The 15,293-nt window shown below is 59.9% G+C and overlaps 2 protein-coding genes across 2 annotated transcripts in view; one reads left to right on the top strand and one right to left on the bottom strand.

The window, feature by feature from the left end:
- Nucleotides 1-15,293, top strand: part of CAMK2B (calcium/calmodulin dependent protein kinase II beta) — a 94,556-nt gene that overhangs the window by 55,436 nt on the left and 23,827 nt on the right. The window contains exons 4-6 of the mRNA XM_087428857.1: nucleotides 2,538-2,592; nucleotides 6,828-6,893; nucleotides 12,709-12,781. Coding sequence (XP_087284983.1) covers nucleotides 2,538-2,592; nucleotides 6,828-6,893; nucleotides 12,709-12,781 — 194 coding nt within the window. The remainder of the gene's footprint in view (nucleotides 1-2,537; nucleotides 2,593-6,827; nucleotides 6,894-12,708; nucleotides 12,782-15,293) is intronic.
- Nucleotides 1-15,293, bottom strand: part of OGDH (oxoglutarate dehydrogenase) — a 394,430-nt gene that overhangs the window by 364,743 nt on the left and 14,394 nt on the right. The gene's annotated exons all lie outside the window — the stretch shown is intronic.

The following is a 15,293-nucleotide window of genomic DNA, read 5'->3' as shown; positions in this document are numbered from 1 at the left end:
GTTATACAGCGCGGACAGCACAGGGGTCCAGGGAGGGTCTGAGAGACTTCTTGGGACGGGCAGAGGGACTCCCACGAGAGCCCCCCAGCCCGGGACTCGGGGCACAGATCCTGGAGGAGCTGTGGCCCCAGCAGGGGTGGGCGTGTCCCTGGACACCCTGGTCCCCTGTCACTGTCCTCACCCAGGACTTTCGGACCGGACTCTCCTGGGTGCTGCTGGGAATTTATTTTTTTGCCATCTCTGCATGTCACCCGCAGTTATTTACTTACTGTTTTTATTTAAATTGATTCTATGACAATTCACTTTTTTACTTAGCCCTGTCTGTGAAATCACGGGTCTGATGTGCTACATAGGTTTTTCTCTAAACCATAAAAATAACATACAGTTGTTTTTCAAATGTTAAAAAAAAAGTGTCCATGTACACACGGCCTCGAATCCCACACAGACCCCGGTGTCGTCCCCCCCAGCAGGACCTGGGAGCTGACCCCTGTCACCTGCCCTGGGGGGCAGTGGCCTGGGGGCAGTGGTGGCCTCCACCAGGAGAAAGGCCGTGCAGCACCACAGCTGTATGGACCCTGGCGCTTCCCTGGGGAAGTCAGATTTCCCTGCACGGGAGGAGAGAAAGGCCCCCAGGAGTGTCCTTGGTGGGTGCTGCCTGCAGGGGCTCGCAGGTGGTGGAGGGTGGGCCCCTGGGTCCTTCTCTGCTTGGGGCTTGAGTGAAGGCAGCTAGGGGTGGGGAGGCTGCTCAGAGGGGCTGACCTGCTGAGCCCCCACCAGAAAGGAGTCAGGAGGGTGTGAGTTTTTGTTCACTCTGTGATTTCGCAGGAGGGTCCTAGATGGAGGTTGCCAGGGAGCTGGGTACACTGTGTGTTAGGGAGACGCAGGCCAGCTTGGGTGGAGTTGGGTCGGGTGGGAGGGTGCCGGGCGTTGGTCCCAGGTGTGCGCAGGCCAAAGGGAGGTCACTGTGGGCTCTGCATGGCTGGAGGCCTCCTGGATATGCCCAGTGAGGGGGGGAGGGGACCACAGCCCAGGCAGCTGGTGGAGGATGTGGGCCCTGGAAGACCTCACTGCGTGAGGATGTGGCCGGGGTGGTTGTAAGGGGTAGAGGCCAGAAGGCTGGACACTGGACCTTTGAGCAGAGACACAGAACCAGAAGTGGGAGGGGGAGACGGTGGGAGGGGGAGACGGTGAGAGGGGCAGGTGTGCGAGATGAGGCGCCCCCAGAGCCAGCACGGGCCCTTCTCCTCAGTGACCAGGCGCCCTGACTGCTTGGGCAGGGCTCGCCCTCGGTGCCAGGCTTTGCTAGAGGTCAGGGGCTGCTGCAGCCAGATTGGGGTTCCTGGTGTGAAGACACTGCTGGCCAGGCCCCTGGGAGCATCAGAGCTGGAGGAGGGAGGACGCCGGCGGCCCCCTCCCACCGGGAGAGGCCCGAGGAGCACCGGGCCCAGCGGCTGAGGCTAATGGAGCGGCAGCACTCTGGGGATTCTGAGCTCCTGTCCACATTGCTGCTCTGCCTTTTGTGAGCTATGTGATCCTCAGCTGGTCACTCAACTCCTCTGTACACCAGCTTCCTCATCTGTAACCTCCTGGGATGGTTGGGATGGTTGTGGATAAGCACACAAAGCGCTTAGAGTGGCATCTGCTCTGGCAGCTCCCGACGCAAAGGGCAGCATCCAGCACGTGAGGGCAGTGTCTAAAATGAGCCATGCCTAGAAATATTTGCTGTTTAGTGCCAGGTGCATCTCCAGCTCAAGGGAAAGGAGGCGTTGGGGTTGCGTTCTTGGTGCTGAAATCTACGTGAATGTTCACTCACTTGCTCACTCTTCGCTCATTCATTCATTCATCAAATCCTAATTGGCACCACTCTGGCCTGGCATTGTTCCAGGCTCAGAGATACAGAGAAAACAGACTAAACCTTGATGAGGGAGCGCGTGGCTGTGGCGCCATCCTGCTCACCGCCGCTGGTTCTGGAATGGGAGCTTAGGCTCTGAAACTTTGGAAGTGATGCCTCACTGGGCGAGTGGTCCTCTGCCTGGGCATTCCTGCCCCCTCAGCCTGGCCCAAGAGGCTGGAGATGGAGCCTCACTGTGCTCCTCTCCCATGAAGCCCCTCAGAGGGTCCTTGCTGGGTCCTGGTGTATGAGCCCTTGTACGCCATGGCCCCCGCCCCTACTGCTGCTCTTTGCGATGTTTGGGAGCAGTGGACGCCCCAGCTGGAGGCTGAGAGGGTCCTGGGTCTCCCTCTGGCAGAGGAAAGGGGAGACCGACACCCAGAGGCTCCGTGGTTGCTCACCTGGGGCTGGCCAACCTGTGGGGCCCACAGCTCTCCCCTCGGCTCTGCCCTGCAGCCCGCCCAGCTGGACCCTCCCTAGCCCCGTGCGGTGGGAAGCCCCAGGCCAGCCCTTGGCAGGGGGTGGGCTCCCTCTTTTGAGGGTTTGCATACTGGCCATGGGCCTGGACAGGTGCGGAGGCAGGCTTGGTGGTGTGGGTGGGTCCCAGGCTGCTACCAGCCCCTTACAACCTCTCCTGTCCCCACAGTGCGCCTTCACGACAGCATCTCCGAGGAGGGGTTCCACTACCTGGTCTTCGATCTGTAAGTGCCAGGGACCACGGACTTGCCCTTGTCTGCTCCCAGCCTTCGGCCTGGGGTGGGATCCATGGCCTCCCTAGCACCTGGCAGACAGTCCCCCAACTCCCGGGTCACCTTGCTCCCAGCTGCACCCAGTCCAGCCTCCCTCACATTGGGGTATGGAGTCCCACAGGGATGGGCCTGCCCTGCTGGGCCCTCTCCTCCACACAGAACAGGTGGGGGCTGTGTGGAGGCTGGTGGGGGCGGAGGGGAGAGGAGAAGGGGCAGACCCCCACAGGGATGGTCAGTGGCCTTCTTTCAACTTCCTTCTCTTGGGGTCCTCATCACAGCTGGACTGGGGCACCACTGGCTAGCATGAGCGTGTGTGTGTGTGTGTGCATGTGTATGTAAGAATGCGTGTGTGTGTTTATGATTGTGTGCATTTGTGTATGTTGATGAGTGTGCATGTGTGGGTGTCAGCATGTGAGAGTGTGATTGCACGAGTGTGTGGGAGTGTGTACACGTGTGCATATGACTGTGCTTTTTTGTGTGTTTATGAGCAGGCATGTGTGGGTGTCAGCATGTGAGAGTGAGTATGTGCATGTCTGTTGAGTGTGATTGCATGAATGTGTGTACATGTGTGATTTGTGGGTAGCTGTGCACGTGTGTGCATATGTGTGATTTATGGGGGGTATGCACGTGTATGCACACATGTGGCTTGTGGGTGCACTGAGTTCATGTGGGTGATTTGTGGAGTGTGCATGTGTGAACGTGCATGTGTGTGTGTGTGTGATTTGTGTGTGTGTACATGTGCGCATGTGTACACGTGGGGAAGGTGCGGCGGCTGAGTGAGAAGGCGTGGGGGCCTGTGCTGCCTCTCACTTTCTGCTGGCTGTGGAAGCGGTGATCTCATTCCCCTGGCTCCCAGACAGCTCCCACTAAGTAGCGCTATATTTAGCTGTCTGTGAGTCAGTGTCACTTGGGACCTTGAGGTGGCCAGGGCCCGTAGTCTTTGGGCAGCTTCTTGTGGCCTCCAGGTGGCCACATGGCCAGGGAAGCCCGCCAGGGTGCTGTCGCCGTGGTGATGAGAGGAGCCTGCCTGAGAGTGGGAGCTCTTCCTCCCTCAAATGACAGGTGCCTCTGCCGTGGGGCTGGGAGGCCTGAGGAGCCCCAGCCCACTCGGGGTCCTCTGGTCCAGGGAGGCTGGGAGTGTCCCTGCAGGGGCTTGGCCACCTCTCGGTCCCCCGGTGTCCCACAAGACACCGCTTCAAGTCACCAGCCAGGTGGCTGACCTGGGACATAGCTGCCACTGCCAGACCGAGGCTGTGGCCAGGAACGTCTGTTCCATGGCCCCTGTGGAGGTGGCAGACTCGCTGCCACCCCTGTGTGCCCCCAGACCCACCAGCCTCTTTCCCAGGAGACGTAGAGGCCACTGGGCTGGAGGGTGGCTGTGTCTGGGCCCCTGCAGCCGATGGGTGCAGATAAGGGGGGAGAGAATGGGGTGTGTGTGTGCGCGGGCGTGCACGTGTGTGCACGTGTGTGTGCACACGTGAGAGGTTCTCTCTTTTGGCCCTCACAACAGCTGGGTGTGGGGAGAGGCTCTGGGGGGGCCGGTAAGAGGCACTTGGCTAGTGTTCCTAGAGGGAGTGGGCAGTGGGAAGGGCCTGGACCCTGCACATCCTCCCCTCAAACCTCTGTGGCTCCAGCCCTGCTGAAGCCCCCACTCTGGGGCATCCAGGACACCACGGGGCCTCAGGAAGGTTTTGGGGTGAAGGGAGCGCTTGCACGGGGGGCTGCAGAGGAAGAGGGGAAGGCTGGAGACACTGCCACAGCCACAGCCGTGCTGCAGACCCTCTGCAGCTCTGTGGCCCTGGAATTGGGGAAGCAGTTTCTGGCCTGGGTTGACATCACCTTTAGGAGGCCCCAAAGCCCCTCGGTAGTTTGGGGGCTCTGTGTATTTAGGGGTTGTCAGGTTTCCCCACTCCACACGCTTGGGATTCACTAGGGCCGTGGAATCCAGGCCTGGGAACAGAGGAAGGGGCTCCCCTGTGGGCCATGGCTGCAGCCCAGAGTCAGCCACGTTGTCCAACCAGGGCCTGAGAAGTGGGAGAATGGGGGTGGGGGGTGCTGGTCTCCAGATGAGGCCCTGCGTGGCCAGCGCCAAACGCCCCAGCAACCAACTCCCTGCCATGCAGCTCTGGACCACACAGCCCCAGGTGCCCATCAGCACAGACTGGAGCCTCCTGTGGATGCAGAGACCCAGAGGGTCTGTCCCTGACCCCGAGCAAGGCCTCCTGTGGGGCTCCCTGCACTCCTCCTGCAGCCCTGGCCAAGACCTGGCAGCCTTTTTGCCTCTGCCTTGTGCTTGGACTCGGAGTCTGCAGAGCCTGACCTGTGAGCTGTGTGTGCAGAGAGATAAACAGTGAGTCCCCCTCTCCTGGGCTGGACCTAGAACTCCATCCTTCTGCTAGACACACACACACACATACACACGCACACACACACGCACACACGTGTGCACATAGGCAGATGAGGCTTTGCCTTCCTTGGGCAATCGCCTGCTCTGAGCCTCAGCCTCCTTTGGTGGCAAAGTAGGACCCTAAAAGCTCCCCACTCCCGAGGTTGTTGGGGGGTCCAGTGGGCTGGCAAGCATCTAGCCTGGAGTAGGGGGCATGCTAACACACAACACTACCTCGATTTTGTTTTTCTCCAACACTAAGAGCCCACCTACACTAGGGCTGCCTGTTGAGCAGTGCTCATGCCTTTGGTTGCCTCTGCCATGTGCCAGTTCAGCCTTGAGTCCTGGGTACAAAAATGAGGCTGACCTAAGCCCCACCTTCGAGAACTAATGAGAACTGAAATGCAAATGGAGAGACCGCTGCACGTGGGGCCAGTGCAGCTGCAGATGGGGTGCTGGAAGGAGGTGTGGCTGCAGAGGGAGGTGCCCCTTGGTCCCCCAGGACAGGGGAGGAGACTCTGGACCACTGCAGGAGTGGGAAAGCTCTAGATGGAGGCTTCCAGTGGTCTCAGAGTGTATGGAGTTGGTCACCTCCCTGCTGACCTGTGCATCTGTCCTTTGTCCTGTTTCCTTCATCTTCTTGTCCACACCCACGTCTCCCAGCCCAGGGGACCCTGGGAAGCCCCAACCCTTTCTGGGTTCCTGGAGGTCCTCCGTGCTGTGGCTCCTGCCCTGGAGGGGTCCGTCCTGACCATAGGGCCTGAAGGCCACTCACTGGGCAGAGACACATGGCAAGAGGGTGTGTAGACAGAGATCTCACTCTCCTCTTGGAAATGGAACTTCCAACACTTTGCAACCTCACCCACCAGGAAGGCCAAATCCAGGCATCCCCTCTTCTTGCCCCGCCAATCTGTGTGAGTGCCACATGTCTGGCTCTGGCAGGTCTGAGGAGGGAAACCAGATCTTCTCAGGCTTAGAATTAGAGTCACAGGCCTGGGTAACACTGCAGAGGCCTGGATCAAACTCCTGTGCTGCCCACTCTGGGCAGGTCACTGAGATCATTGCAACTCAGTTTTATGAGTATAAGAGTGCCAACGTCATGGAGTGAGTGTGAGGTCTAAAATATTGAACGCCGCCATATGTGAGTAAGCACTTGGTAAGCTGTCAGTCCTAGGTGACAGTGGCAATAGGGCGGAGGTGGTGGTGCTGGAGATGGAGGTGGTGGAGATGGTGATGGTGGTGTTGATGGTTGTGGAGGTGGAGGTAGTGGTAATAACATGTGGGAGGTGGTGGAGATGGTGATGGTGGTGGTGCTGATGGTAATGACATGCAGGAGGGGATGGAGATGGTGGTGGTGTTGATGGTTGTGGAGGTGGAGGTGGTGATGGTGTTGATGGTTGTCAAGGTGGAAATGGTGGTGGTGTTGAGGTGATGACATGCAAGAGGCAGTGAGATGGTGATGGTGGTGATGGTTGTGGAGGTGGAGATGATGGTGGCATTCATGGTCATGGAGGTGGAAATGGTGGTGTTGGTGATGACATTCAGGAGGTGGTGGAGGTGGGGATGATGATGGTGTTGATGGTTGTGGAGGTGGAGATGGTGATGGTGTTGATGGGGATGACATGCAGGAGGTGGCAGAAGTGGAGATGGTGGTGGTGTTGATGGTTGCGGAGATGGAGATGCTGGTGGTGTTGACCGTGATGACATGCAGGAGGTGGTGGAGATGGGGCTGATGGTGGTGGTGGAGATGGAGGTGACAGGGGTCTCCAGAATCCAGAACCTCTGTGTGCTTTTCCTGCAGGGTCACTGGTGGGGAGCTCTTTGAGGACATTGTGGCAAGAGAGTACTACAGTGAGGCGGACGCCAGGTGGGTGTGGAGCCCTCACACCATCCTGCCCCCACTTCTCCCACCCACCCTTCCCTCACTCAACCCCACTCCTGCCCCTCTGGCCCACATCTGCTTCTGTGCCCATTGTCCCTAGCAGGTTTGGGGCAGATGGTCAGCTGGGCAGAGGTGTCAGTCTGCCTGCCCGACCGACGGCCCCACCCAGCCCTGCTGGGAGCTCTCTGAGCAGGTCGAAGGAGCAGGGGGCAGCTCGTGTATTCTCGACCAGCACGGAGGTGTGGCCCAAGGCCGGGGAGGGTCCAGGCCTGCTCAGTTTCCCCTGGGGTGGGAACTGACCCACACAGGAGTGCTCTCCTTGAGTGGGTGGGGGGGAGAGCAGACAGAGTGTGGTCATGGGTATCCTCCTGCCCCTCCCTTGGACGACTGTCCATAGCCCACAGCGGGCACCCCTGGGCAATCCTTCCTGCTGGGGTCAGTCCTCACCATGGGATGCAGGGGACTGATGGCCTCAGAGATGCCCTTTGCTGTGTGGCTGCTGGGGGATGGCAGAGCCCCCCTCCCTGGAAGAGTAGGCCACCCATGGCCTACTGTAGTCCATGCTTGTGGGCCAGATGCTACCCTGATTTGTGATAGGAATGTCACCCCTGACAGTGCATCTCAGCTCGGAGACAGCTGAGGGCAATCACTCCCTGCCCGCCCAGTGCAAAGAGAAAAAAGAAAAAGACTGATAGTGGCCCTCTCTAGGTGGTGGAGTCATGGATGCTTTTTGACATTTTTATCTCTTTGTCTGTTTTTAAAATTTTCTTTAATGAGTATGTATTACTTTTCTAATAAGGAAAATGAATATTATATTTTAAAGTAGCTTTCTGTGACTCGCTTCTGCACCCACCGGCGACCTTACCTGTCGGTGACGGCCTGAGTCCCTGTGAGAAGGTGTGAATGGGTCCTGGTGCCACCTGGACGCCCCCAGAGCAGGGCAGCTGGAGACCGGGGGCCCTGGCAGGGGCCTGGTGTTGGGGCTGGGTAGGCTGGAGAGGGGCGGGGCTGCAGCTGCCGACCACCTGATGGCGCAGGGCCACTGCTGATTTTCTGAGGCTCCTTGAGGAAGGACTTTCATTTTGCACAACAGCCTGGGAGTGGCCTGTCTCCTTCAAGAGCAGGAAGATGCTGTTTTGATTTCCACTTACAAGAAAAGTAGAAAGTGGAAGGGAGCCACCCCTTTCTGCTTTGCAGTGCTCTGTAGGAATGTCCTGCTGGGAAGGCCAGGCGTCCTGACATTGGCCAGGGCAGAGGGGACTCTGGGACCCAGATGCAGGCCAGGCCAGGAGGGAAGCGTCCCAACTGGCTGCCCCCTGATCTGACCTCGTGGCCCAAGGCCAGGGCAGTGCGTGGACAGGACTCTTGCTCAGGACGAGAAGGGCTGCCTTCCATTTCTGCCTCCCGCGCCACCTGGGTGCCTCAGGGAGGTTGTTTGCCTGTTCTCTGTTTCCCTGCCTGGAAAATCCTGCCCAGGTTCCTTGGTCCTCAGCCCCGCAGCCGTAGCCCCCTCTTGGCTTGGAGTCCCTGCGCCCCTCTGCCTGCCTACAGTGCCTTTCTCCCGTGCCTGTGCACCCACACCCAACCGTACCCCCCAACACCCGTGGCCTTGGAGCTCCTGCCTTGCCCACCTGCCCCTCCTGCCTGCCTCCTGGCCTTGTCTTCTCCCACGCCCCCTCCTGCCCCTGGCCCCACCTCTCCACACCTGGGGATCCCTCCTGCCCCACTCAGACGGCAGGCTTCCTGACCGCCTCCCGGGGACTCTGTTGAGGAGAGCTCCCCTGGGGTTTGGGGCCCCTTGGAACCAGCCCAGAAGAGGCAGAGGCTCTGAGCTGGGGCCCCACCCACAAACACCTAGTTTCTGCTCACAAACTGTGCCTTGCTCATAGACTATGAGGAGGGGAGAGAGGGAATGAGGGACACTCTTGGGGAGCTCCCTCTAGCTGGCCCCACTGATAAAACCCGCGCCTCAGGCTGCCTCTTTTCCCCGGAGTCCTGGCCCCTGGACCGAGTTGGAGACATCCAGCGTTTGACCCTTGTGTTGGTGCCGCGCCTTTGGGCAGGAAAGCCTGACAGAGTCTGTCGTGGACGCCCATGTGGGTGGTCACCCACGGGCATCATCGGAAACTGTGGCACACCCGGGGAAGAAAGCCCCTCCTGGCAGAGCAGTGGAGTCCAGCGCGTTTCCCTGGGGGCCTCACTGGGAGGGGTTGGTGGTGCTGAGGCAGGAGCCCGAGACCCTCGACCAGGCCTGGGGAGGCGGGCGCCGCCCTGGCCAAGTGCATCAGCAACCCTTCCAGGGGCTGCCCAGAGCCGCGCTGCTCAGAGCCGGGCGTCTGTGAGCTGCGTCCCTGGGGCAGGAGGCAGCAAGACAGAGCTTGCTTTTCTGAACTCATTTCTAACCAAGAAGGCTGAGATTCCTCTTCAGAGGGAGTGGGATCTTTATTTTTGAGTTTGTGGGGAAACTGAGGGGTCTTTTTTCAAACCTGGGAAAGCAAAGTTCAAAATACTTAGAATCCATTTTTTTAAACTCTAAAGAGCAGTATGGTTCATGAGAGATGTTACAGGGACCCCGTGAGAATGCTGGTGTCCCAGGGAGGAGGAGGAGGAGGAGGAGGGGGAGGGAAGGAGTGCATCTGAGGTGACATCAGAGCCCAGACCGTGAGGATAACATGCAGGACCCAGCTAGCATCTGGAATGCCCCTTGGGATCAATTCTGAGCACAGAAGTGACTTTCTAAATTGTTTGGAACATGAAAAAGGCCCCGCGAGGAAGATGGTATGATGTAAACAGAAGGCAGAAGGCAGGCAGGATCGGGGACTGGCCAGGTGGCCTCATGTCCTCCCGGCCGAGGTCTCAGATGGAGACCAGGTAGGGCCCTGGAAGGGTCTCCAGAGGTCCCTAGAGGGCGGGGCTGCCCTAATGGGCTGCTTTCCAGACGGGGTGGGGTGTTGTGTCCGCTTGCAGACTGCAGAGGCCGCTCTCACGGCGGCCTGAGATGCTGTGGAGAATGGGGCTGGCAGACAGACCAGCACTTTTCTCTCGCGGAACCTCGTTTGCTCAGCAGCTCGTTTGTGAGCACTGGGGACAGAGCCAGCAGAAGTCTGTGTCCTGCCAGCACATTTCTCCATCAGGGTGGCCAGGAGCGCCCCGAGCAGGGCCTGCGGAACAGGGGGACGGAGTCTGTCGTCAGAGTTGTAGAGCTTCGTTTCAGCCACACGGGCCCAGTCCTGAGATGCTGGGGGAGCGATGCAGACCAGATGCTGGCTCCGCAAGTGCGGTCTCTGGTGCTGGTTGGGGCCCTGCAGCCCCAGGAGGGGACGTGGAGGAGGGCAGGGGGTGCAGCCCACCCCCATCCGAGCCGATGGATCCATTGGTGCCACAGCAGATGGATTTGTAGGTCCAACAAATGTTTGGGGAACATCTTCCTGCACGGTGAGGGCTGAGGACACATCAAGAGGAAAGAACTGACACGGCCCTGCTGTCACGGAGGCCACAGTCCAGTGCAGAGGCGGATGCTGCCCAGACACCCACACAGAGGACGTGGCCACTGAACACACCCAACGCAGACTCTGGAAGGCGTCCTCCAGGGGAAGATAGAAGTCGAGCTTGACCCAAAGCTCAGCTCACATTGACAGCAGTCTCAGCAGGTCGAAGTTGGACCAGGTCACTCCGGGGCTGGCCGACAATGGCCAGACGCACAGGAAACACCAGCCTGTGGGCTGTGAGGGCTGCTGATGCGCTGGATGAAGGGCAGGGGTTCCATAGGGGTGCAGAGCATCCAGTTGGGCACACGGACATGCCTCCCAGGGCAGAACCAGGGTCTGGCGACAGCAGCGCAGGAAGGGGCTGGTCTGCCGAGGGTCAGGCAGGCCCCGGTGTGAGGTGCTGTCGTGTGCGGGCATCACTCTGTGAGTGAGCGCTGATGGACCCAGCACTCCTCCCCAGGGCTCTGGGCCTGCAGGTGGGGCCAATGTCCCCTAGGACTGGCTTCTGCCTCTGCCCAGCAGTGTGTCCTTACCTCAGAAGAGGGGCTCTTGAGAGCTTCCCAGATCTCACGGCTGATCTCTGCCCACTGGTGCGAGGGCCCTGGACAAGCTGGTTGTGGTGGTCAGCCCGTGGGGACTGAGACCATGTCTGCAGTAACGGGGTCTGGCAGTGGCTGGACGTGGGGCTGGGGCTGCGACGACAGGGATGAGGACCACGAAGGATGGTTCCAGGCAGGTGACGGCATTGTGGGAGGGGCAGAGGCAGGGAGGGAGGCATGGGGAGCCCGTCAGGCAGAAGTGCCCAGGGCACAGGACAGGAGGGAGACAAGAGAGCCCAGGAGGGAGATGGGAGAGCACAGGGCAGGGGACAGGGGAGCCCAGGATATGAGGACAGGGGAGCCCAGCTCGTGATGGGGCCTGTGGTTCCAGCCCTTAGTGGTGTGGGAGGGGCAGGGCTGAGAGGGGCTGTCCCCCACAGGATTGGGCTGGGCTCCTCTGACCCCCGCAGACCTGGGGAGTCTGAGGTCATTAGGATGTGAGGTCTGGGTCTGCGGGGGAGCTTAGTTTACTCCTCTTGCAGTGGGCGATGGTCTCCAGATGCGGCCAGAGCTATTTGAGGAAGAGGGCTGGTTCCTCACCCTCTCTCCGAGTTTGTCTTTGGGAAAACAAGGCTCACCCCTCCAGCTGACCCTCAGGCACCCCACAGGGTCCAGCCCTGGCAGGAGGGGTCCTGAGGGAACCTGCCTGTCCCTCCCTTGCCCCAGGCTAGAAGGGCTGTGACCAAGATGAGAGACGCTGAGCGGTGGGCTCCAGGTGCCCTGTGGTGCTCCGGTCTCCTGCAGCTAGTGATGCTGCAGGGGTGGTGTAGTACCCCAAGGGGCCTGTGCCTGGCTCTGGGGGCAGCTGGAAACTGGACACCTGGGGTCACTGGGGGAGGCAGGCTCAGGCCACAGGGTCTAATGTGCGTGGGGCCTGGGGGCATCCGGGTCTGCCACACAGGAGGCCTTGCTGAAGCAGACACTGGAGGTGCCTGTGGGCAGCCCAGACCTCTCCCTCCAGCCAGTCATACCCTGGAAGACCTGGGACTTCTCCTGGACTTGCAGTGAAGCCCCTGGCTCAGCGTCCCAGGCGGTGCCAGGCTGCCCCCTCGCCAGGAGAGCTCTGGGGGCTCCAGAGCTGCTATGGAGCTGAGCTGTCCAGCGTGGCAGCCAGTGTGGATGTTCACATTTATTAGAATGAAACAACATGTGCTCCAGCACATGAGGGACCAGTGGCCAGAGCATTAGCCATGTCCCAGAATAGAGTGGGGCCCTGGTACCCAGGGCGTCACTGCCACAGTGCAGCACCAGACTGCCCTCTCTCCCTTGCCCTTTCACCTCTGTCCTTTCCCTGCCGGCCCCCTCTTCCCAGCCAGCCTTGCAGGGTGTGGGTTTAGCCCTGGCCTCCCTCCCGGGGCCCCCAGCTCAGGGTCAGGCTTGGCCAGCATGAGCCTGGGGAAGGATGCACTGGAACAGGGATGTTTCCTCTGAGTGTCACTTCCATGGGCCTGGCCAGAGGGGAGGGCGGGGCTGGGGGTGCAGGCGGACCTGGCTGTGCCTTGTGCTGACCTGCGGGGGTGAGAAAAGAGCCCCAGAGGTGCTCTTCTGGCCGGTGTTTCCTCTCTGGGGTGACAGGCAGCGCCTCGATGCCCTGCTTCCCTGTGGCCCCTGCCAGGCTGGGGACCCCATCCCAATGCCACGTAGCACCCCACTCCTGCACCCCTGCCCACCCCTCAGGGCCACTCGCACTAATGCGCCTGCTGTTTGCCGCAGTCACTGCATCCAGCAGATCCTGGAGGCGGTTCTCCATTGCCACCAAATGGGGGTCGTCCATAGGGACCTCAAGGTGAGTCCCCCACCCCGCTCTGTGCCAGGTCTCTGTCGTCTGTACCTGCATGTCATGTAAAAGGGGGGCCCTGGGGTGACAGCGCAAGCACCAGGAGATGCTGTGTGTATGGGAGGCATGTGCACCCGTGTGTGTGCGTGCATGTGTGAGCATGTGTGTGCACATGTGTGTGTAAGAATGTGTATGTGTGTGCACATGAAGGCTTGTGTGTGCTTGCACGTACCTATGTGTATGTGCATGCGTGTATGTGTGTGTGTGTCTGCACACGTCCTCCCAAAGCCTCTGGGCTCCAGGGCTGAGAGGGGCCAGTTGTCAAAAATCAGCCTATTAGCGCATGTCCACTTGGGGTCTCGCTTTCTGGGCTCTAGTTGAGATGCAGACCTGGCAGGTGGGACACAGGTGATGTGCGTGTGGGTGGGGCTGATGCCTCTGGAGCAGGGCGTGAGAAGCCTGGCTCAGTGGTTTGCACACTTCCAGCCCTTTCTCCAAGTCTCTGTGGCCCTTAGCTCTGCTTTGGGCACAGTGGCTACAGACCATTCAAAAGAAAGTTTGTCACCCCCAGGGCGCATCGTGGAGAGAGGGCCCTCAGGAGGCACAGCAACACTCACTCCTCCTCCCTCCTCCTTCCTCCTCTCTCTCCGCTCCCTCCCCCCTCCTCTTACTTCCTCCTCTCCTCCCTCCCCTTCTCCCCCTCCTCCCCTCCCCCTCCCTCTCTCCTCTCTTTCCCAGTTTCTCCCTTTCTCCTTTTTCCTAATCTCCTTCTCCCTTCTTTGACGCCAGCTTTCTCCAAGGTTGGATTCGGGTCAGTTTCTTCTCTGGGGAGGGGACCCTGGGCCTGTCATCCCTGCTGAGAGATCCATTGGTGGCGTTTGAGACCAGTTTTTCCCATGGGTGCTCACGCTGATTGGGGTCACGCCTTCCTTGGACTGTGGAGGGGTGTGTATGTGAGCTGAGCTTTGGGGGGCTGCTCTGGGATGATATCACACAGATATCTGTGTCCTTCACGTGTCCCTGCCCCCTCTCTGCACATCTTGTGTGGTCTGTGTCCTTTCACGTGCCGGCCAGGCCCGCTTAGCCTGTCCACCTGTCCCACGGGTCCCTCTCTGTGTCGCAGTGTCTTGTCTGAATCGGCCTCGCTCGGGGCCATCTAGGAGGAGGGGCCACAGGGGAATGGGCACACAGCCCCACCTTGTTCCTGGACTACACGATTCATAGGTGTGACATGAGGGCAAAGAGAATCCTTGTTGAAAAAGAGAAAAAGGGATCAAAAGGAGTTGGGCCCCCATCTCCTGTCAGCGGGGGAGCGCAGACTGGCGCTTCTCTAGAGAGGACCCCATCGTCTTGGCTTCAACAACCCCCGAGGGAGTGGTCCCGCGGTGGGTTTGCTCTTCGCCAAGGTTGGGGGGTGGGGAGAGAAGGGGGCTGGTGCCGTCCCAGGAGCTGTGAGGGAGCCAGAGGGGCAGAGTGGAGCTGGAGGCACAGCGTCGCTGTGGGTGCCCAGCCTTCCTGGCGTCTCGCTGATCTCCAGGGTTGGAGCGCTGGTTTGTTTCCTCTGGGTGGGGCGTCTGGTCTGTAGAGATCAGGTCCAGCCCCCAGCTGCTGTCCCTGCGCATACCATTTCAGACTTCTTGATGTGGGGTGCACCAGAGAGGTTGGGGTCCCCTGTCCCACTCACATTGGCAAAATCAAGATGTTCGGGGCCCTCCAGGCAGCGCTGGGTGGGCAGGGTCATGTTCCCAGGGTGCATCATATGGGGGGCGGGGCCTCGTCCAACCAGCTGTGTGGGGCCAGGAGAAGCCCTGGTTTCTGCCACATGGGGCTGGCAGACTTCATCAATTCTTGTTTTTTTTTTTTTTTCTGTGAGGAGGACCAGCCCTGAGCTAACATCCAATGCCAATCCTCCTCTTTTTGCTGAGGAAGACTGGCCCCAGGCTAACATGCGTGCCTATCTTCCTCTACTTTATATGGGACTCGGCCACAGCATGGCTTAACAAGCGGTGCGTCAGTGCACGCCCGGGATGTGAACCGGCCAACCCCGGGACGCCGCAGCCGAGCACACGCACTTAACCGCTTGTGCCACCGGGCCGGCCCCTTCATCGCTTCTAAGGGCCACTTGCTGCCTTCTGACACCTCAGGTTTACCAGCAGTGTTAACATGGTTTAGTGGCGGCGTTTGTCTTTCTTGGTAGCACTAAAGTGGCAGTGTGGTCTCAGCCAGCCTGCCTGTTTGGAGGGCAGCCTGGCGAGGGGGCCGAGGGCCAGGGGAGCCCTCTGGCAGTCAGGGTCAAGGAAGTCAGCACCTGCAAGCTGAGTGCCGACTGTTGGGAGGTGGTGAGGCCAGTGGGACAGGCTGGGATGGGAGGGGCCCAGTGTATCGGAACCCCCTTGGGCCCTCAGGACCGAGTGTCCCCAGTCAGGGGACAGAAGCCATCTTTGCACTGCAGCAGGACAGGGGACGAATATCCTTCCAGCTCGAGCAAGGGCGCTGCTCCCTAAGGCAGAGAGGCGTGTGC

This window comes from Ceratotherium simum, chromosome 1 (assembly GCF_057802395.1).
Source record: "Ceratotherium simum simum isolate JZ-2026a chromosome 1, ASM5780239v1, whole genome shotgun sequence".
NCBI classification, from domain to species: Eukaryota; Metazoa; Chordata; class Mammalia; order Perissodactyla; family Rhinocerotidae; genus Ceratotherium; species Ceratotherium simum.
The sequence above is the reverse complement of the archived record's forward strand: the minus strand, read 5'-3'. Positions and strand labels throughout refer to the sequence as shown.